This window comes from Bos taurus, chromosome 16 (genome assembly GCF_002263795.3).
Source record: "Bos taurus isolate L1 Dominette 01449 registration number 42190680 breed Hereford chromosome 16, ARS-UCD2.0, whole genome shotgun sequence".
NCBI lineage: Eukaryota > Metazoa > Chordata > Mammalia > Artiodactyla > Bovidae > Bos > Bos taurus.
Genome location: NC_037343.1, coordinates 51683630 through 51706782, shown reverse-complemented (window position 1 = coordinate 51706782; position 23153 = coordinate 51683630). Strand labels below are relative to the sequence as shown.

At 37.2% G+C, this 23153-nt stretch overlaps 1 protein-coding gene across 1 annotated transcript in view; it reads left to right on the top strand.

Annotated features, from left to right (window-relative positions):
* Window positions 1-23153, top strand: part of SPEN (spen family transcriptional repressor) — a 92316-nt gene that overhangs the window by 18544 nt on the left and 50619 nt on the right. The window contains 2 exon segments of the mRNA XM_002694139.6: window positions 6942-7262; window positions 10367-10843. Of these exon segments, the coding sequence (XP_002694185.2) occupies window positions 6942-7262; window positions 10367-10843 (798 nt within the window).

Here is a 23153-nt window from a genome sequence, read left to right as displayed (position 1 = left end):
GTATTTTGCCAATTTTTTGGGGGGGAGCTTCTGTCTCCTTTGATTTGCAGAAGTTTGTGTATTTAGGAAATCACTTATTTCTCCATTTGCAGGTATTTTTCCCCATTTGTCTTGACTGCATTTTGCAATTTAGGAGCTATAATTTTTACATGGTTTAATTTATATGGTCTTTTCCTTTATGACATAGGTATTTTATCTCATGCTGAGAGTCTGTAGAAGACTGTACAACAAACTATTAATTATTTATTTTTGGCAGAGAGAGAACACAAATCAGTAAGCTGTTACAAATCATTCTCCACCCCCTTCTTTTTCCACAACTCCCCCATTCCTCCAAGTAGAGCAACATTTTAGAATATTAGCTTTTCCTAAAAATGAGGCTGGGAGCCTGTGGTTGACTTCTCTTTGCTGGATGTAGGGATTCTGAGTCTGTTTTTGCCATCTTTAGTTATTATTTGTACAGTTCTTACTCCAAAGATAGGGTGTGATTAAAGGGGAATATGTTAATTTTTTAAGAGTAGCTTATAGATATGTTTTATACATTTATACTGAAAGAACTCGGTATTGCTGTGAAATGAAGATAGGTTTTGCTTGTCATCTAATGGGTTTCTTATCTTCCTAGGCAGTCATGCCTGAATGTCTTCGATGTGTGCCCATTTACAGGAAACGAGGCATTCAGTTGATTCATTGAGTAGGCCAAAAAGTTAGTTCGGGTATTCTGAAAACCCCGAATGAACAAAAACTTTTTGGCCAACCCAATATATTGAGGGTAACGTAGACACTTGTGACCAAAGGAGACATAAATTCTGATATATTAAAAGACAGTGACAGGGGCTTCCCTGGGAGTCCAGTGGTTAAGAGTCCACCTTGCAATGCAGGGGACACTGGTTTGATCCTTGGTTGTAGAATATCCCACATGCCCTGGGGCAACTGAGTCCATAAGCCACAACTACCATTTGTTTTTTAGAATAATTGCAGAGTTGTACAGCCATCACCACTGACACCAGAATATTTTTATCACTCCAGAATGAAACCTATTAGCAGTCATTCCCCATTCTTTCTTTTCCCCGACTTCTGGCATTCACGAATCTTTTCTACTTCTGTGTGTTTGTCTATTTTGGACCTTTTACGTATGAAATCATACAATATATGTAATTGGCTTCTTTTACTTAGTATATCTTCGAGATTCATCCATTGTTGTAGCATGTATTAGGACTTCATTCCTTTTTATTGCCGAATGACATTCCGTTGAATGGACCTACCACATTTTAAAAACTCCACTCAGCAATTGAACCTTTTTTTTGGCTATTATGAATAATGATATTGTGACATTTCTGTGTTTTTCTGTGGACATACATTTTCACTTCATATCTAGGAGAAGAATTGCTGAATTACATGGTTCTAAGTTGAACATTTTCAGGAACTTCCAAATTGATTTCCAAAGTGACTGTACCATTTTGCCATTTCACCAGCAATGCCTTAGGGTTTAGAAATCTTTGGAAAATCTTAGAAATCTTCTTATCCTAATCACTTGTTATTGTCTGTCATTTTTATTTTCGCCATTGTATTGAATGTGAAGTGTTATCTCACTATGGTTTTGGTTCTTATTTTCCTAAAGTCTGATGTTGTTAAGCGAATTTTTGTGTGTTTATTGGCTGTTTACCTTTTTGGGAGAAATTGCCCATATAGCCTTTGCCTATTTTTAAATTGCAATATGTCTTTTTCATTGTTGAGTTGTAAGAACTATCAGATAAATAATTTGCAAATATTTTCTGTTTTCTGGGCTTATAGCAATTTTTCATCCTTTGGACAGGGTAAAACTATTAACTTGTAATTTGTGATTGTCATGCTAACAATTTAAATTTATCTTTGTCATTCTAGATAATTGTTAAAACAGGTTCTTCCTTTGGTTTTTAACTTATTTAAATTGATAATGAGACATATGACGTATTAAAATATCAACATCTTATTTGGTTATGTCCAAATTGCAGGAGTTTTACAATCTAAATATATGATTCTGAGCTACATACTACATTTAATGTGTTGATGTATGGGGAGTATCAGTAATTGTAAATGATGTAGCTTTAATGTCTACCTCCACTATGCTGAGGACCAGAAATAGCTGTGATTTATTTGAAAAGATTGGGATTGTACACTTAAATGGCTAAATAGCTAATTTTATGTTATATTTTATTGCAATGAAAATTTAAAAAAATTTGACCTGTGACTATATAGGAAAATTGTGGCCAGCTCCAGTTTAAATGCTGTTAAGAACCCCTGGAGGAGGACATGGCAACCCACTCCAGTATTCTTGCCTGGAGAATCCCATGGACAGAGGAGCCTGGCATAGGGTCCATAGACTTGCACAGAGTCAGACATGACTGAATTGACTTAGCACACACACACATAATGCATTTAAATGTCTAGCGGAGTCTGCATTTTGGTATTCTTGAAGGATTTGTAGTCACTGGTATAGGAAATAAAAGTCTAACACAGAGGGGAAACCAGTCTTTTGGTCTAAATATAGGATCAAGTCATTGATTTATAAATTTTGTAATTTCTTCATAAAATTTTATTACTATAAAAGGTTTCTATAAGTGTTGATGTTACAGCATTGTTACAGATAGCTTGGTGGTTGTGAAGGATATATTTATAACCCAACTGTTTGAGTTTGGAAGAGGAATGATTTTGAATATTTTAATAATGTAAAAAATTGTTGTTTAGTTGCAAAGTCGTGTCCAACTCTTTAGCAACCCCATAGACTGAGCCATCAGGAAAGCCCATAAATAGATGTGTAAGGGAGACCAGGTGAAAGTGAAGGTGAATTTGCTCAGTCCTGTCTGACTCTTTGCGACCCTATGGACTGTAGCCCACCAGGCTCCTCCCGTGGAATTTTCCAGGCAAGAGTACTGGAGTGGGTTGCCATTTCTTTCTCCAGGGATCTTTCTGTCCCAGGGATCGAACCTGGGTCTTTCACATTGTAAGCAGATGCTTTTACCATCTGAGCCACCAGGGAAGCCATCGCAGTAAATGTGGCATTATTTAGGGTTATTTTAAAACTCTCTCTTAAAAACTTTTAAGAACTATAGTGTATGTTGATAAATTTAATATTTTTTGATGGTGAACATTTTTGACCAAATAGAAACCAATGTAATATTTTTTGACTTGTGTTTTTGAAAACAAACCTTTTAGATTTTATATACTACAACTGGCAGCAATCAAATATGATTTCTCAAGTTTATGTTCTCATTTTTAAAAAGTTTAGGTTCTCTTGATTCTTTAAAGCTAGAAGTGAATTAACTTATTACTATAAGCAGTGACTATGTAACTTAAAAAATTCTGTGCATATTACTGGAGACTCTTTGATAGATTCTCTGAAAACCTATAGCTAAGGCTTGATGTTTTTAAAAAAAGGAAATATTATCTAATTGTGATTTTATTATTTTTGTTCTTTTTTTCTTTTTTAATTAGTAAATGTTAGGTAATGTTTCATCTTGAACACTTGAGGACTACTTGAGTACTATAGGAAATGTGTTGTTTTGAAAAGAGTAGACAAAACCAGGAAATCACGTTTACGTTTTGTTTTTGTTGTTCAGTTGCTAAGTTGTGTTCGACTCTTTGAGATCCCATGGACAACAGCATGCCAGGCTTCCCTGTCCTTCACTATCTTCTGAAGTTTGCTGAAACTCATATCCATTGAGTCAGTGATGCCATTCAACCATCTCATCTGTCACCCCTTTCTCCTCCTGCCCTTAATCTTTCCCAGCATCAAGGTCTGTTCCAGTGAGTCAGCACTGCATCAGGTTGCCGAAGTATTCAAGCTTCAGCATCAGTTCTTCCAGTGAATATTCAGGGTTGATTTCCTTTGGATTGACTCATTTGATCTTCTTGCTGTCCAAGGAACTCTCATGAGTCTTTTCCAGCGCCACAGTTCAAAAGCATCAATTCTTTGGTGCTTAGCCTTCTTTATGGTCCATCTATCACATCTGTACATGCTGAGTTTTTATGAATATGAAGAGTTAAGCAGCTTTTTTCTTTTTTTTTTTTTAAGATTTGGGTGTTTCTAGTCTACTCAGTGTAAAAGAGTAATGTAATAGCTGATGAAGTTCTTTGTTAAATTGGAGACAAATTTGTATTTTGTTTCCAGAGTGTACTCTCCTTATATAACAATGATGGGGACTGTGAGCCCACCATTTTGATGAAGGAGGCCCATCTGACTTTGTTTTCATAATCTGTGCATTGAGTATTTGGTCCCTCTTTTCAGTATTGCATTTAGCTCTTTGTTATTCAGAATTTAAGCTTAAATATTTGTTTTTCCTGTAGTAGTTTGGCTTTTTTTTTGACGGAGAGTTGCCTGATGCTTCCCTCTTTTCTCTTTCTTCTTTCTAATAGAATAAACCTTTGTGCTCTTGGGCTGAAGTGATTAGTTGTGTATGTGTGTGCATGTTAAAATATACAAAATACAAAATTTATTATTTTAACCATTTGACGTGTACAGTTGGTGACATTACGTGCATTCACAAGGAAGTCCCTGGTGGTCCAGTGGTTGGATTTGGTGCTTTTACTGCCAGGGCTCCAGCTTCCATCCCTGGTTGGGGAACTAATCCTGGAAGATGCTTGGCATAGCCAAAAAAAAGTGTACTTAAAATGTTATGTAACCATTAGCACTATTTCTAGAATTTTTTCATTCTATACAAAATTCCATTCTGTACCATTAAGCAGTATCTCCCCAACCTTTATTCTACTTTGTCTTCATGAATTGGTCTATTCCAGATACCTCATATAAGTGGAATCATAAATTAATTGTCCTTTTGTGTCTGGCTTATTTCATTTAGTATGATGTTTTCAAGGTTTATCCATGTTCTAGCACATATCAAAACTTCATTTCTTTTTATGTCTTAATATTCCATTTTATGTATATACCACATTTCATTTTATTCATTCATCCATTGATGGACACGGGTTGTTTCCATCTTTTGGTGTTTGTGAATAACGACATTGGTGCACATGTACCAACATTGGTACATATGAGGGCTTCCCTCATAGCTCAGTTGGTAAAGAATCTGCCTGTGATGCAGGAGACCCTGGTTCAATTCCTGGGTTGGGAAGATCTGCTGGAGAAGGGATAGGCTACCCACTCCAGTAATCTTGGGCTTCCCTTGTGGCTCAGCTGGTAAAGAATCTGCCTGCAATGAGGGAGACCTGGGTTCGATCCCTGGGTTGGGAAGATCCCCTGGAGAAGGGAAAGGCTACCCACTCCAGTATTCTGGCCTGGAGAATTCTGTGGACTAAGTCCATGGAGTCGCAAAGAGTCGGACACGACTGAGCGACTTTCACCTTCACCTTCACCTTCACCATCATTGGTGCTCAAATAGTTGAGCCCTTGTTTTCATTTGTCTTGGGTATATACCTAGGAAGTGCTGGGTCATATGATAATTCTTTGCTTAACTTTTGGAGAAAATGCTACTTTTCCACAGTGGCTGTACCTTTTTACAGTTCCAGCAGCTATGCAGGAGGTTTCAGATTTCTCCATATCCTTGCCAATGCTTGTTCTGTTCTGTTCTCTTTTCTAATAGCCAGACTAGTGGGTGTGAACTGAGTGGTATTTTATTGTGGTTTTGATTTGTATTTCCCTAATGACTAATGATTTTGAGCATCTTTTTCTGTGCTTGTCTGCCATCTGTATATCTTCTTTGGAGAAGTGTTTTCTCCAGTTTTTAAAAAGTGAGTTAAGATTTCATAGATTCTTGATACAAGTCATTTGTCAGATACATTTGAAGGTATTTTTTATGTTTATATTTCTGTTTCTATCATTTTATTCCCCAAATTTAAAAGATCCTTTCATCAATTAATTTATCCCACGTAATTTCGTTACATCTAGTTCAGTTGCGTGATGAAACTGGATTTTAGGATTATGTTTCCCTTGTGAGATGTAACAACTTAAATCATACTAGAGAATATAAATGAAACGTCCCACTTTCTGATAATATCAGCTTCTTCAGGGGAAGTGTAAAATTACGATCTTGGATTGTCAGCATGTAAGAGTGTTATATTTAAAAGCGCTGTGCCTGCCTTTTTAAAATGCCAAATTAAAAAAAAAAGCCAAATTACAGGGATATATAAAATACAATTAAGTCCTAATGAAATTAGAAGAATTTTCTTGAATTTTAAAATTCTAGACAATTATGTTTTTACGTGCATGCTTCAGAATATAAATGGTGCCATACAGGTTTTCTTTTTGTACATAGTAAACAATATTTTTGGAATGAAAATGAGAACATAGAGTCTGTCAAAAGATTTTCTGATGTATTAATTTATATAAACAATTTAGTTATACATAAATTATAAATTTTAACACTTTTTCTTTTAATCCCCTGGAAAAGAGAATTAAATAGCAAAAAATTACATTAAAAATTAGGACTGATACTTGCACATGCACAGAATATTTGAATTTATTTTGCCTTCCAGTAAGGAGTGTTTGAAATCATCTTATTTTTTCAGTAAAATCATTTTCACTTAATGAATTAAATTAAAATGAAATCTGTAGAATAGCTATTTTCAGCTACAGTTTTTACTTGAATAAAAATCTCTTAAGACTGGTAAGTTACTTTGATTATCTTAGGTATAATATCCTATTATAGGATGTAAAATTCCTAAAAACTTATGAAAGTCATTCAGCTTAGTGTTCTAGAAAGGTAAAGTCAGTTTATAGCAAATACTGTATTTACAAATGAGAGCAATAAAACAATCTGGTAAAAATGTTTGTAAATATTTGCCTCAAAAAAGAAAAATATGAGTATACAAGACATTTAAAATTAACTCGCAACCTGTCCCTTATACATGCATAATATAAATTGTTTAAATATAAGAAACATTTTTAAAACTATTTTTGGAAAATTATTACCATGCAGCAATAACATTGATTATTTATTTATTTTTTTTAGATATGGCCGCGTGGAAAGTGTCAAAATTCTCCCAAAGAGGGGTTCTGAAGGAGGAGTGGCCGCCTTTGTGGATTTTGTGGACATCAAAAGTGCACAGAAAGCTCACAACTCAGTCAACAAAATGGGAGATAGAGACCTACGCACGGATTATAATGAACCAGGCACCATTCCAAGTGCTGCTCGGGGATTGGATGATACAGTTTCCATAGCATCTCGTAGTAGAGAGGTTTCTGGGTTCAGAGGAGGTGGTGGAGGGCCTGCTTATGGCCCCTCACCATCACTTCATGCACGAGAAGGACGTTATGACCGGAGACTTGATGGGTAAGTTCCAAGGTTTCTGTAGGCAGGTATTTTGTATTTGATATGGTGAGAAACAGAAACTCGTATTTAGGGGCCCCAGATGGATTTAAAGTTTTGGGCATTCTCAATGTTTCCTATTTTGGGTTGGAAACGGAAGTGATTTCTATCCCAGTGGCTGGTATCTTATGGAATCGTAGAGGATATTTCCTGCAGCTGATTGGATATCTACTGCTGAGATATAAAGTGGTGGAAGATTTTGTATGGCAGCATCATTTTTGGAGTTACCTGTCTTCTAGACTTTTATTCCTTCTCTTGGATAATGTTAAGGCTTTCCTTGGATATATCTCTTCTACCTGATGGAGCTACTTGGCTACAGATTTTGTGGTTGTACTATATGGAATATTTCTGGAATATTAGAGCCTACAGATTCTTTTAGAATTTGATATTTGCTTCTCAGTTTTCACTGCACGAAGTGTATGAACGAATTGGTATGTCACCAAAAAACCTAGCAGTCCATATAATTCGACCTCTTGGATTCTACAAACAATACTTTGTCCTGGAAATATGTATTTGGATGAAGAGGAGTGAAGGCAATCCTTGATTTTTCCATTTTGGATCTACACAGTTTCCATGTTGGAATTATACTCCTTGATGGAATGGGGGAAAATTGAGATGATGGACGTTTCTAAATCCTGGAATATAGCCCTTCTTTTCTAATTGCTGGAATGTATGGGATATCATGTTGTCAAGATTCCATTAGCCCAAGAGAAGAGGATTACTATCCTGTTTCTTAAGCAAGTTGCTGTCCAATTAAAGGTACTTTAGCTTTGAATACATGGTGATGATCAGTTGTGGATACAGCAATCAAAATGGACTTTGCTGGATGGCTACAAAGGTGAACTTTTGGCGAGCAACTATGCCTTCCTCATTTGGTGGAATCATAGAGGATATTTCCTCTTCTGTCAGCTGCCTGATTCATACTTAGGGCTGGAGATTTTTGTGAATGTGGATCAATTTATAATTTTCTACTGTCTCAAGAAAGAAGTCTGGGGGTTTGAGAGTTACAGTTTGTCTGGGACTGCTTGCTTCCAGTGGAATTATTTTATCTGGTCATTAAGATTTTTTTTCCTTGTGGTTCATCTAAATATCATTTGACACCCTTGCCCATTAAGAAGGTGGATTACCCCCAAAAGAGGGGCCAAAATTGGGGAAGTTATGTTCACAATTCTCTCCCTAGATTTAATTGGGATTATAGGTCGTGGTTCCACACTTGGAAAAGGTTGGTATATCCTGACCTGTGTATATTAGCCCCTCTCCTAACCCAAGTCAAACTTTCTTTTTTTCCCCACTAACTCTAGAATTATTTAGTACTAATAGATGATTCAAAGAATAGCTATTAGATTTCAGCTCTGCTATCTCTTGTGCCTGCCTTCTGTATCTTCTAATGGATAAGAACTGTGCATATTTATAAAATATCTGATATAGCAGTAATTCTCCTAGAACTATTATCTGTTGCTTCTGTTATATCATTAATAATAGCTCTTACTGATTAACATTTGATAGGGTACTAATTGAATTATTTATGACATTTTCTCTCTTGAGTCTCAGAAGAACCCCTCTTCTTTGTTAGACAGTGAAATATCTATCCAAATTCCAGAAATGTAGCAAATAAAAAAGGAGAGTCATTTAATATATTTAAGTAGGAAAGATAATATTGAATTTTTTTGCCATGCCAGTTGCTTTGCATAATAGCAAAAACAAAATACAGCCTAGGAGAATGTATGATTGCTTCTAAGTGAGATGGTGAAAATGAAGGTTAGTGGAAAGATTTGGAATCTAAGCATGTATTGGAAACACAGTATTAGTTGTAAGATTTTTGCCACATATTCTTCATTGCAGAGATTCTAATTCTTCTGTATCTTTCATAGTTCCTTAATCACTTTTGATAAAAGATAGACCCAAAGGTAAGGTTGAGAAGAGACTCAACCTCATGCTTGAGATTCAAGTGAACTGGTGTTTTAGGAACTTTCTTAATAAGTAGAGAACTGAAGATTTCTTTGTAGGATTGGAATTGGTTTTTAATATTAACATATAATTGCATGTGTATAATTGTACATGCAGCAGTTTTTGTACTCATAGATTGACAAGTGTTCATGCCCTACAGAAAAAAACTTTTATAGTTAAACCATTGCTAAAAACTGAATTTTATAGTTCACAAAGTTGCCTTATTTCATCAGAGGCAATTTGAGTATAACTAAAACCCTAAGCGAATATATTTCTTTTAACCATTAAGTAATACATTAACAGACTGAATTATGGACTAGGCATTTAAAAATTATTTGTAATTTGATAGCACAAGAAGATAAAATAACCATTATTCTTTAATTAGTTAAATTTATCATAGAATAGCATGTGGCAGCCCAATATTTTGATATCCTAAGTGGTTTTTGGTTTGATTTTCTTTTTTAAGATCCTGTTTTTATTATTAAGTGTGATTGTTTGGGCACAGCAATTTACATAATTTACTAATGTTATAATTACCCAAGAAATTGAAAGTTAATATGAAAAAGTTATACTTAACATTTTTTTCTATACTTATTTGAAAATGCCCTCCTATTGCTGGGACATGGGCATGCATTGCAATGAGGCTTTCATGTCTGTGTGAAAAACATATCATGAAAATTTTGCCTGAAATACATTTACAAAGTAAATACAGTTTGGCATATATTTTAATCCGATGAAAGTATAGAAAGTTTAATTTTCATATTAAAATAAAAGTCTCTTCTTGTTCCATTAAATTTAAAATAAAAAAGGAAATGGCATATGTCTATTTCTGTATATAAGCCAGAAAATCCCTAATAAAAAGAGCAGCTTGACTTACAGAACACTAGTCATGAAAGCCCAATATACAGTTACAACAGTTATTGCTTAGCTGTGGAAATAAGTTTTGGAGTCAAGTAAAATGTTAAGCTTGTTAATGTTTGCTTACTAAAGTAGGTTACTGCTGTTTAGAAAATGACCAGTTGCACAAAGAAAGTGCTGAAGTGAATGTTTGCATGACTTGCTTTTAGATTTGCTTTCCCGTTTCTGATTGATTAAATATTTTTCCCCCCTCCTAAATGCAGGGCTTCAGATAACAGGGAGCGTGCTTATGAACATAGTGCCTATGGACACCATGAACGGGGGACGGGAGGATTTGATCGGACAAGACATTACGATCAGGATTACTATAGAGATCCTCGAGAGCGGACTTTACAACATGGGCTCTATTATACTTCTCGGAGTCGAAGTCCAAACCGTTTTGATGCTCATGACCCCCGATACGAACCTAGGGCTCGGGAGCAGTTTACACTGCCCAGTGTGGTACACAGGGATACCTACAGGGATGACATTACCCGGGAGGTACGAGGCAGAAGGCCCGAGCGGAATTACCAGCACAGCAGGAGTCGGTCACCACACTCATCCCAGTCTAGAAATCAGTCTCCTCAGAGGCTGGCTAGTCAAGCGTCTAGACCCACAAGGTCCCCTAGCGGCAGCGGCTCTAGAAGTAGATCCTCCAGTAGTGATTCAATCAGCAGCAGCAGTAGTACCAGCAGTGACAGGTAGGTTAACAGTCTTTTGTTATCAGAGACAAGGTCTTGAATAAATTGTTACAAATGTGCTACCATCAGTGGTACTGATTTTTAGTACAGTAATGTTTTTGGAAGTAATCTTGGATCATGTATATAATGAATGAAGAAACTTTGATTAGCCCTGTAGCCAACAAATTAACTATTTTCCCAAGTACTCAGATCTAAATGATGATTTGCAAATACTGTTTCATCCTTCAGATGCTGAATGTTAAAATTGCCAAAAAGGAAGAAAAGCAATAACTTCAGTTGTATGAAACAAATGTTGTGCCATACAATGAACTTTCAAAGTTCTTTAATTTCTTAGTGTATACTATTTCTATTATTTGGTTGAAAATTTGTAAAAGCTGTTGGGGTAAAGATATCTTTAGTATTGGTGAAATATATTGTTGATATGTTTATTATCAATGTATAAATTGACGTGTACATTTTAACTAATTTTAACATCAAGATGGTAATCAATTTATAAACTCCAGTAGGAAAGCTTTCTTTAAAATTCAGGTTGTGTCTTTGCTGTTCACTAAGGGTGAGTAGGCTAATTTTGTTAGTTGGGATTTTTTTCTTTTTTTTTTTTTTTTACAAAAGAGTTGTTGTCTTTCAAAGATGAAAATGATAAATTGAAAATAATCTTAACAAGAAACATCTTATAAGTTAGGTTATGGGTTTTGAAGTAATAGGTCAAGGTTAAAAAAAAATCAAGGTAGACAGTATACTAAGTTTATAATCTTGGACAAGTTACTAAAGCTCTCTAGGCCTCAGCTTTCTCGTCTTCGATAAGAACCATGTTTCCTAAAGTTATTTGGAAGGTTAAAATGAAAAAATCCTTAAAGGGCTTAGCTTGATACCTATATATGTTAAATACCTCCTTCAGTAACTCCTAGCTGTTGTTACTGCTACTACTTGAGATGTTGGTAGTCTTCAGTATTTTCTGTTGCTCTTTACTGTTATTCAACATGTTAATCTCAGACATTCTAGTTTTAAATTTAAATTTGTATTTAAATGTATTTTAAATTTGCAAGAGACAAATTCTTTGACCTAATTAAAATGCCCAGATTATTTTTCCTTTAGTATTGCCTGCTTAGAATTAACTTAAAAAAAGTAAATGATCATGTAATTGATAAAAGCCTCCTTTTATGCCTCCTGAGTTTTCTGATTCAAAACAATAAATAGAAGCATTTATTTATACATCTATCTATCTAGATGTAATTCAAATATTCTGGAAGATGTAGCATATTATTGTGAAGCAGGCAGTTTAAGTCGGAACAGTTAAGTTCTGGCTCCAGCTTTGCAGCTGTGACATGGTTGAGACCCTTAACTTCTTTTGATATCATTTGATGTATTGTTGAGTTAAAGGATTGACAATATTCATTTGAATTCTATAAATTGATTATAAAATCTTGTCATGATTCACTTTCTTCTGCATAGAGTTGGCCTAAGATACTCAAGTTTTAGTCATTTTCCCCAAACCTACCTCAGTAAAGGGATGGTACTGCACTCCACTGAATCAAAACTTTTTGAAAAGTCAGCCAATTGAAGAAGTGTGGAAGTTAGAGATGAACTGCATGGCTTTCAGAAGGGTGGCATTGTACTTTGGTGGGAGTTTGTGGTTTGGGATTTGGCCCTTGGAGTTGTGGGCTCAAAAACTTGAACCCAGAGGTGATCTGATGAATTTTGATGGAGCTAATTGCTGTATACATAATCAAAAGAAACAGTTGTATGCTTCTGAATATTTACATTCAGAAAGATAACTGCCACAAAGGCAGGATGAGCTTGGGAAATCTACATGGGGACTAAACTACAACTGTAGAGGATATTTTCTCCTGTGTCAACTGCCTGAATCATACTTAGGGCTGAAGATTTTTATGATTTAGAGCTATGAAGGATATGTAGAACTTCAGAAAGGAGATACGAATTTTGGGCTAGACAGGGAACATTGTGAGCAGAAGGAACAACTTGAAGAGATACAAGTAGGTGGAAGAATGTTTTGAGAACAGCAAATAATTTAGTATGACTTAACCATGCTAATGTTTTTGGGTTTTATTTTTTATGCAGAAATGAGCCATTGAAGGATTTTGAGAAGGGAAATAGCTTATTGAGATCTGTGCTTTAGAAAGGCATCTGCTTTAGAATAAGAAAGAGAGATTCCAGTTAGACAATTTCAGTATTGCATAGAAGGAAAACTTGGACATTGAGAGTGCCTAACTTGGGAAAAGTGGACATTGTAATAACATTCAGATGATATCGATTTATGAAAAAGAGAATCAACTTTTTTGAAGACATGAAGAGCCTTTTGGTGCCGTTCTGTAAAAACAGGGCCAGGTAGGTCTTCCTTTGTGCACACTGCAGAGCCAGATAAGTGTATTGCCTTTCTCTGAGTACACATTCAAATGGTTGAAATACTTAGCTACAATTCTTAGTAAAGAGGAAGGTGAAACCAAAATTGATGTAATAGTCAAAAGAGTGGTCATTATATTGTTACTGAATCAAGTACAGAGAAATAAAGTATTTGGGTGTTCAGAGCACATCCATTGTCTTGGGGTTCATCCCTCCTTTTATCAGATATCCTCCTTTCCTCTATAATTATATTGATTACAAAACATGTTATTTTTTTAAAAGATTTATTTTTTGGCTGTGGTGGGTCTTTGTTGCTGCACATAGGCTTTCTCTATTTGCGGCGAGTTGGGGCTACTCTTTGTTGGGGTGCACAGACTTCTCGTTGCAGGGACTTCTCTTGTTGTGGAGCACAGGCTCTAGGCATGCCGGCTTCAGTAGTTGCAGTGCATGGGCTCAGTAATTACGGCTTACAGGCTTCAGAGTACTGGTTCAGTAGTCGTGATGCAGGGGCTTAGTTGCTCCGAGTAATGTAGGATCTTCCCAGACCAGGGATTGAACCCATGTCCCTTGCATTGTAAGGTGGATTCTTAACCACTGGACCATCAGGGAAAGTGAAAGTGAAAGTCACTCAGTTGTGTCTGACTCTTTGTGACCCCATGGACTATAGAGTCCATGGAATTCCCCAGGCCAGAATACTGGAGTGGGTAGCCTTTCCGTTCTCCAGGGGATCTTCCCAACCCAGGCATTGAACCCAGGTCACCCCCATTGCAGGCAGATTCTTTGCCAGCTGAGCTACGAGGGAATCCCCTCAAAATGTAATATTTTGTTATTGTCAATTCACAATGTTCAATGCCCCTTTGGAAGAAATAAGTTCTTTTTTGTAATCCTTAAAACTTGATTGTGAAATGGTGACATTCCAAGTCCTTTAAAAATGTTTTAAATCAACAGGTTATCAGTTCAGTTCAGTTCAGTCGCTCAGCCGTGTCTAACTCTTTGCAACCCCATGAATCGCAGCATGCCAGGCCTCCCTGTCCAACACCAACACCTGGAGTTCACTCAGACTCACGGCCATCGAGATGGTGATGCCATCCAGCCATCTCATCCTCTGTCGTCCCCTTTTCCTCCTGCCCCCAATCCCTCCCAGCATCAGAGTCTTTTCCAATGAGTCAACTCTTCACATGAGATGGCCACAGTACTGGAGTTTCAGCTTCAGCATCATTCCTTCCAAAGAAATCCCAGGGCTGATCTCCTTCAGAATGGACTGGGTGGATCTCCTTGCAGTCCAAGGGACTCTCAAGAGTCTTCTCCAACACCACAGTTCAAAAGCATCAAGTCTTCAGCGCTCAGCTTTCTTCACAGTCCAACTCTCACATCCATACATGACCACGGGAAAAACCATAGCCTTGACTAGACGGACCTTTGTTGGCAAAGTAATGTCTCTGCTTTTGAATATGCTATCTAGGTTGGTCATAACTTTCCTTCCAAGGAGTAAGCATCTTTTAATTTCATGGCTGCAGTCACCATCTGCAGTGATTTTGGAGACCAAAAAAATAAAGTCTGACACTGTTTCCACTGTTTCCTCATCTATTTCCCATGAAGTGATGGGACCAGATGCCATGATCTTCGTTTTCTGAATGTTGAGCTGTAAGCCAACTTTTTCACTCTCCTCTTTCACTTTCATCAAGAGGTTTTTTAGTTCCTCTTCACTTTCTGCCATAAGGGCGGTGTCATCTGCATATCTGAGGTTATTGATATTTCTCCCGGCAGTCTTGATTCCAGCTTGTGCTTCTTCCAGCCCAGTGCTTCTCATGATGTACTCTGCATATAAGTTAAATAAGCAGGGTGACAATATACAGCCTTGACGTACTCCTTTACCTATTTGGAACCAATCTGTTGTTCCATGTCCAGTTCTAACTGTTGCTTCCTGACCTGCATACAAATTTCTCAAGAGGCAGATCAGGTGGTCTGGGATTCCCATCTCTTTCAGAATTTTCCACAGTTGATTGTGATCCACACAGTCAAAGGCTTTGGCATAGTCAATAAAGCAGAAATAGATGTTTTTCTGGAACTCTCTTGCTTTTTCCATGATCCAGCGGATGTTGGCAATTTGATCTCTGGTTCCTCTGCCTTTTCTAAAACCAGCTTGAACATCTGGAAGTTCATGGTTCACGTATTGCTGAAGCCTGGCTTGGAGAATTTTGAGCATTACTTTACTAGCGTGTGAGATGAGTACAATTGTGCGGTAGTTTAGCATCCTTTGGCCTTGCCTTTCTTTGGGATTGGAATGGAAACTGACCTTTTCCAGTCCTGTGGCCACTGTTGAGTTTTCCAAATTTGCTGGCATATTGAAGTGCAACACTCACAGCAGCATCTTTCAGGATTTGAAATAGCTCAACTGGAATTCCATCACCTCTACTAGCTTTGTTTGTAGTAATGCTTTCTAAGGCCCACTTGACTTCACATTCCAGGATGTCTGGCTCTAGGTGAGTGACCATATCATTGTGATTATCTTGGTCGTGAAGCTCTTTTTTGTACAGTTCTTCTGTGTATTCTTGCCACCTCTTCTTAATATATTCTGCTTCTTTTAGGTCCATACCATTTCTGTCCTTTATCGAGCCCATCTTTGCATGAAATGTTCCGTTGGTATCTCTAATTTTCTTGAAGAGATCTCTAGTCTTTCCCATTCTGTTAAAATATAGCTTGGTTTTATCTATAAAAGAGGTTTCTATTCTATCTGTATGACTGACTGGAAAATTAATCATCCTCTGTGCCCCTTAATTGTTACAGCTTTGGTGAACAGATTCCTAGCAGTGCATTTCAAATGAGCAAACATGGGCTTGATGACAGTCTCACTGTGAAGTCCTTGTAAATGATACACTAACTGTTTCTGCCAAACTATTCACAGTATTTATTTAGCTGCTGACAAGATGAGGGGCAGGTCGCTTAATGTTACAAACTTCCTGTGTGCAGAGACCTGTGCTGCTGCTGCTGCTAAGTCGCTTCAGTCGTGTCCAACTCTGTGAGATCCCATAGACGGCAGCCCACCAGGCTCTCCCATCCCTGGGATTCTCCAGGCAAGAGTACTGGAGTGGGTTGCCATTGCCTTCTCCAAGACCTGTGCGACTGGGTGTCTATTTTTTTCTCTGTCTTGGTTATTTAGGGAGGCCCTTTTCTTTTCAAAATAAATTTTAAATACATAAGTTAAAAACTTATGTATTTAAGTTGGGGGTCAGCCTTTTTCTTTTTTGTTCCTCCTTTTGGTTTGTCCAAAGAATATGTCAGGTAACCTACAGACTTTTATTCTTTCTAATCACAGAAACAGGCATTTAGATGGAAACCCGTAAAACAAATGTAGTAATAAGCACAGATAACTGCATATAAATAACTGTCGTTGGTTGTTGTTCAGTCGCTCAGTTGTGTCCGACTCTCTGCAGCCCCATGGACTCCAGCACGCCAGGGTTCCCTGTCTTTCACCATCTCCTGGAGCTTGCTCAGACTCATGTCCATTGAATCAGTGATGCCATCCAACCATCTCGTCTTGTGTCATTCCCTTCTTCTGCCTTCAGTCTTTCCCAGCATCAGGGTCTTTTCCAGCGAGTCTACTCTTCGCATCAGATGGCCAGAGCTTGGCGTCAGTCCTTCCAATGAATTCAGGGTTGATTTCCTTTAGGATTGACTGGTTTGATCTCCTTGCTGTCCAAGGGACTGTCAAGAGTCTTCTCCAACACCACAGTTCAAAAGCATCAATTCTTCAGTGCTTAGCCTTCTTTATAGTCTAAGTCTCACAGCCATACGTGACTACTGGAAAGACCTAGTGGGTGATCTCTCACTGTCTCTTGTCTCTGTGGCTTTCAGTAAGCCATGTCATCTTAAATTGTGTTTAGTTTACCAGTTTGAAGAAATCAGAATTTTAGAGCAAGCTTCCTTCTTAAGTAGGTTTTAAGAATTGGAATAGGTTGATTTAAAAACTGTATATAGGCAATTCCCTGGCAGTCTAGTGGTTAGGACTCCATGCTTTCACTGTTGAGGGCCTGGGTTTATATGTTGAAATATATAAAGACGAAGCTTGGAGATAGGAAGGGGAAGAAAAAGATACACATACAATATCACTTCCAGGTCAAAAAACTAACCTGTGAAAGTCCTTGTTGTGTTTGTTTAAAGTAATAAGAAAAGTCTATATAACTGCAAGCAATCAGCCTTTTCAATTCTGATGCTGTATTAAGATGTGACAGTCTTTATGTCCATCTCTTGTCCAGTATATTGGCTTTACATTAGAATAATTTACTTTTTATTGAAAGGCAAATGAAAAATAATTTTAAAATTTTTATTTATTTCATTTTGGCAGTGCTGGGTCTTTGTTGCTGTGCATTGCCTTTCTCTAGTTGTGGCGAGCAGGGATTACTCTCCAGTTGCACTGTGAGGGCTTATTGCGGTGGCTTCTCTTGTTGCAGAGCACAGCCTCTAGGGTGTATGGGCTCAGTAGTTGTGGTACATGGGCTTACTTGCCCTATGACATGTGGAATCTTCTCACACCAGGGATAGAACCCTTGTCCCCTGCATTGGCAGGCAGATTCTCAACCACTGAACCACGAGGGAAGTCTATAAAGTATTTCTTATTGCTGGTATTATTTGTAGAACTTGTACGTGTATTTCTTTTATATGTTTTGAATAAAATATATCAAAAATTGTCTACAGTTTTATTAATTTTTTCTGTTAGCTTAAGAATATTTTACCTGAACTATAGTTACATAGTAATTATTTAGAATATTGAACAAATTCTGAATTTTTACAACAGATAAAGGTAAAATGAACGTGACCCTTTTAACTAAAAAAGTGTTAGCATGGCAGTCCCTAAACTGACAAGCTTTTAAAAAAATCACACACACACACACACACACACACACACACATAATGTGTGTGATCAATTCTGCTAATAATTTTGTGAATGATGTAGATGTTTTAGATTACAGTTTCTTAGAGGGGGAATTTTATTCACATATCCTTTTGTCTGCAATTTCATAAGGAAGTTTTGTAGTTCGTTTAGTTTATGAGAGAGAATTTCAAGTTCATGAAGGAAAATTTTCAGAATTGTCCGTCTGAAGCTTTGTGGAAAAATATGGATGAAGCTGAAGAGGTGCTAGATGTGGTGGCAGTGCATGTATCAAGGTGACCGTGGCAGTGTACTTTTCGTTTCTCTTAAAGTATGCTTATTTATAATGTTGATTGGGGGAAGGGATTCTCATGTTATTACTACTACCTGGCTATGTAATTTGCTATGATATATATTATATACTAGAAACTGTCAGACATGGCACCAGTTTTAACAGATACATACATGAAGTAAGAGTCAGTTTCTTAAAGTTGTTAAAGGGATTAATAATTAGTGGGGTTTTTTGGTGATAGTTGCAATGCTTAATCATAAAAACACATTTGTCTGAAATTTTATCATCAAAGGTGATCTTATCTATAATTTGGGCTTCCCTGGTGGTTCAGATAATGAATAATAATTTCTGAATTCAGTTGGAGATAAATTTGTTTTTTTTGCACTGTTTGACATGAATCACTTAAATTGAAATGGGATTTTTTTTGGTTATTATTCTTTGAGTGTGTAAAGAGAAGATACTTGTGCTCTGAAACCACTGAAACATAAACTGTCTACAGTGTAAAAATCAACGATTAGATATCTATTGATTTGGGGGATAAAACCAAGTGAAATGTATGTTTTAGATGTATTCAGAGGACTTTCAAGAAGGAACAGTAAAGGTTTAGTCAAAAAGCCTTTAGTAGAAGCCAAAGTCAAGGATAATAAATATTCTTAGGATGTTTTTTTCTTTGTCTTTTTCCCCTTATTTTTATTTAGCATGAAACTATTTCCACTCTTATTTTAAGCTTGAGTAAAACATTGCATTTTAAATATCTGATTTATTTCTGGATTTCACAGACATTCTTGGCCTGTTTTATTGTTTTTGTCCTTCTGCCTCATTTTTACTTTTTTAAGATAGTTGAAATTGTCTGAATTTTCAAAAGAATGTCTTTCCTAAAATCAGTATTATGAATAAAATGTATTTGTTACGGTGGACTATTCCAGCTGCTAAATGAAGTTTTTATTTTGAAATTTGCAACTCTTATTTGATGGATGGCTTTTTTGACTATGGTTTTGACTTTTTTTTTTTTAATGATTATTCTTTCCCTGAAATATTGGTATCTTAAGTTTTTTAAATAAAATTAATTTTGGTGTGTGTGTGTGCTCGCGCTCACACGTGCTCTTCTTCCTTGCTTTGCACAGGCTTTCTCTAGTTGGGGCAGTGGGGACCACTCATGATCATTGTGTGCCTGCTACCCTTGTGGAGTACAGGCCCAAGGCACCGGCTTCAGTAGTCCTGGCGCAAGGGCTTTAGTTGCTCCCAGGCATGTGGAATCCTCCCCCAGACCAGGAATCAAACCCCGTCCCCTGAGTTGGCAGGTGGATTCTGAAATCCACCGCATCTCCAGGGAAGTCCTCTAAGTTTGCATTAAAAAATTCACCTTTTTGGAAGGAGAAGGAGAACTAACATGCTTGCTGTTGTTTATTTGCAGTCCTGGAGAAAACTGATCTAAAATCCACATTGTTTTGCCTCATTTTGAGTGGGGCTGCTTTAAGTACTGTTAATTTCCAAAGGAATAAACATTTGCTCATTTCCTCCTTAACGCAGTTTTGGAACGGTTAGCATGTGTGGGGTGGTTTAGCGGTGTGTGCTTGAAGAGCTGCTGTACTTCGGTCGCTCAGTTGTGTCCTACTCTTTGCTACCGCATGGACTGCAGCATGCCAGGCTTCCTTCACCATGTCTCGGAGCTTGCTCAAACTCATCTCCATCGAGTTGGTGATGCCATCCAACCATCTCATCCTCTGTCGTCCCCTTCTCCTCCTGCCTTCAATTTTTCCCAGCAGATGAGTGCTGCACTTCAGTTGTGTCGGACTTTGTGCGACCCCATAGACGGCAGCCCACCAGGCTCCCCTGTTCTGGGATTCTCCAGGCAAGAACACTGGAGTGGATTGCCATTTCCTTCTCCAATCCAGTATCCCCATCTAATTAATTAATTAATTTTGTTGGTAGTGTTTTTTGCATTCCCATCAGTGGCAGGCATACTGAAGAGCCGGTATTCGGGAAACATTCCTTTCCAGTTTATCGGGCAGTAAGCTACACACTTCTGTCTTTTGGGATCACCTTAGCCAGCTAGGCCTTTTTTGTATGCTGAATATGGAAGATGGAAGTGTTCGCTAATTGCTTTGGTGGGCTTAACTTCCATTGTGGAAATTTATAAATAGGTCTAGTTCCTTTTTTAAATTAAGTACAGCATTTCAGTAAGGCTTTTGAGAGGTGTAGGTAGGTGTGTGTTGCCAGCGTTGGCGTTCCGTGCAGAATAGGCAGTCGGTGTTGGAAACCCGTGCTAAGCTGACCCATTTTGACTGTGTTAGGAGCCTTGCTTTCATTAGGAGCCTCTGCTGCTAGGGAAAAGAGAACGAGCGAGGTAGACGTAGAGCTGAGCGTAAATGAGAGTTCATTGTGTGCTGCCTGGGCAGCCAGTGCCTCTGAATATTATGGGGAGAGCTAGGAACTGCTTGTTTGTGACTCAAACCAGCCTAAACTGGAATCATCCAGTTTGAGTTGGCGGCTTGCCACCTCCCAGAGGCTTCCTTATTTTGCCAGTTTTTGCCCGGCCCTCAGCACAGGGGGCGGGGCCTGCGCGTGGGGGCTGGCCCGATTTGGGGAGGAGCGCCTGGGAAGTGGCTGCAGGTCAATCCAGGTGTGTTCCTAAGGAGGCAGCCTTTTGAAAAATTCAGGAGGCTAAGAATAGAAGCTGATGTGAACACCACTCTTCAGTGCATCTTTCCATTATTACTCTCTTGTTTTAACTGTAACTTTCTCTCTTCTGCCCCTTAGAAACTAAGGCTGGAAAAATAGCTTCTGCTGTACCGCTGCTTGGGTATATCACAGCATGTTCTGTATTTGGTGATATGGAATTTGTTACCCCCCAATTAATTAATTATCAGAGTTCCCCAGGAGCTTGCTTTTAGTTGTTAGTCTGTTTGCAGTGAAGAACTCTCTGCCATGCTCCTTTTCATTCTCTTCACCGAGGTGCTGGGATTTATTTTGGCTTGTTAGGTGGAAGGAATGAAAAATAGGTTAGGGGGATAAACGTGTGACTTGGTATCTTGTGAGTTTTAATTTAACTTTGATGTAAATTTTTAAATGTTGCTTTAAAAATTAACAAAAAGTAATTTCAAGTCCTAAACAAACTTTCAACTTAAAAATACTGTGCCAGATTGTATTTGATTTAGAAGCAGAGTCAAAACAAAAACGCTTAAATTGCAGATTTTTAGTGTCATGACTGCTTTGTGCATAGCATCTTTCACAACTTTCCTCTTTGACAAATAAGGGAGTTAAATATGGCCTAATTCCTGGTCAGAAAACACTGAGAAGTCACTAAAATATTAAAGCCACAAATAAAGGACTGCATTTATTTTTGTCTTTAGAAGTGCCAGAGCTATATAGAAAATGTAAGTGCCTATAAATTTGTTTATGTTTTAAACTTTTGGAATGAGATTGAAACCTGTGTTTTTTTTTTTTACTTACGGTAGACGTTTACTTAGAGTGGTTTTGGAGACCTTGTTATTCTCTTTTATCTTTTGTGAGTTGTTTTCACTTGAAGGCTTTCTATGGTCTTTCTCAGAAGCCATGGTATAATTTTACCCTGCCCTGAACAACGGGATCATCCATGCACAGAACTAAAGGGAAATGTGTATTCTCCTTTTAAAATAAGTAGTAGCATTTTGTGAAGCTTAGAATTAGCCAAGATTTCATTGTCTGCCTTCTCCCCCTAGTTTTTTTTTTTTTTTTTAATCTGTTTCTTCGAGTACAAACTGTTTACCCTTATCTGTAAAGGATAGTTTTGTGATTTCCTCTCTTGAGAAAATGGGAAGAGCACCCTTTGATAATTTATTTACTTAAATTATTAGTCATTCATTAAACTAAATACTACTAGGGTTTCATACTGCTACAAATTGTATAAAGTCACTTCTGTGGGACATTTTCCTACATCTGCTTTGTAGGATAAAGGAACTTCTCTTTCCAGGTATACAAGATAGTAAGTGAAATATATTTTAAAATTAAGTTTGCAAAACAGAATTGGTTTTCCTAAGAATCTGAGTCATACTCTTAAAAAAACTTCTCTTGGTTGTAGAATGGATTAAAAATATATTCAAATATATGGTGATAATAATATGTATTCTTTGAATCAGATTGGAAAATATGTAATTCAAGTAAAATAAGATTGGACTTTTTAAAATCTTTTATTTATTTTTTTAAAATTGTGTTTATTCTTGGCTGCCCTGGGTCTGTGTTGTGCACTGGCTTTCTCTAGTTGTGGTACACAGATTTCTCATTGCGGTGCTTCTCTTGTTGCGGAGCATGGGCTCTAGGCTGTGCGGGCTGTAGTTGTGGTGCACGGGCTTGGTTGCTCCACGGCATATGAAATCTTAGTTCCTGGACCAGGGATCAAACCTGAATTCCGTATATTGGCAGGCAGATTCCCAACCACTAGACCACCAGGGAGGTCCAGAGGACATTTTAGAATTTGACTTGGTTAATAACCTTTTGAGTTTTTCTTAATCCCATTAAATTAGAAAAAAGAAAAATTGTTTTAAACTTGTGTGAATTGCTGGTACAATCCCAAATAAAGGATGGTGTTTTGTTTTTTTTTTAAACTTATCAACAAAGATAGTTTTTAAATTTTAAAGTGATAGGTACCCAAGAACTAAGTTCTACTTTGTGTATTTATTCCTCTGTACTCTTGAAGTGGAAATGTATGTTTTCAGGGATCAGTCTGCTCACTTACTAGAGCTGTCTGGAATTAAAATGAGAACTTATGTGACTTTAACAAAATAACACTTTTCCGTTAGTTTTTCTTA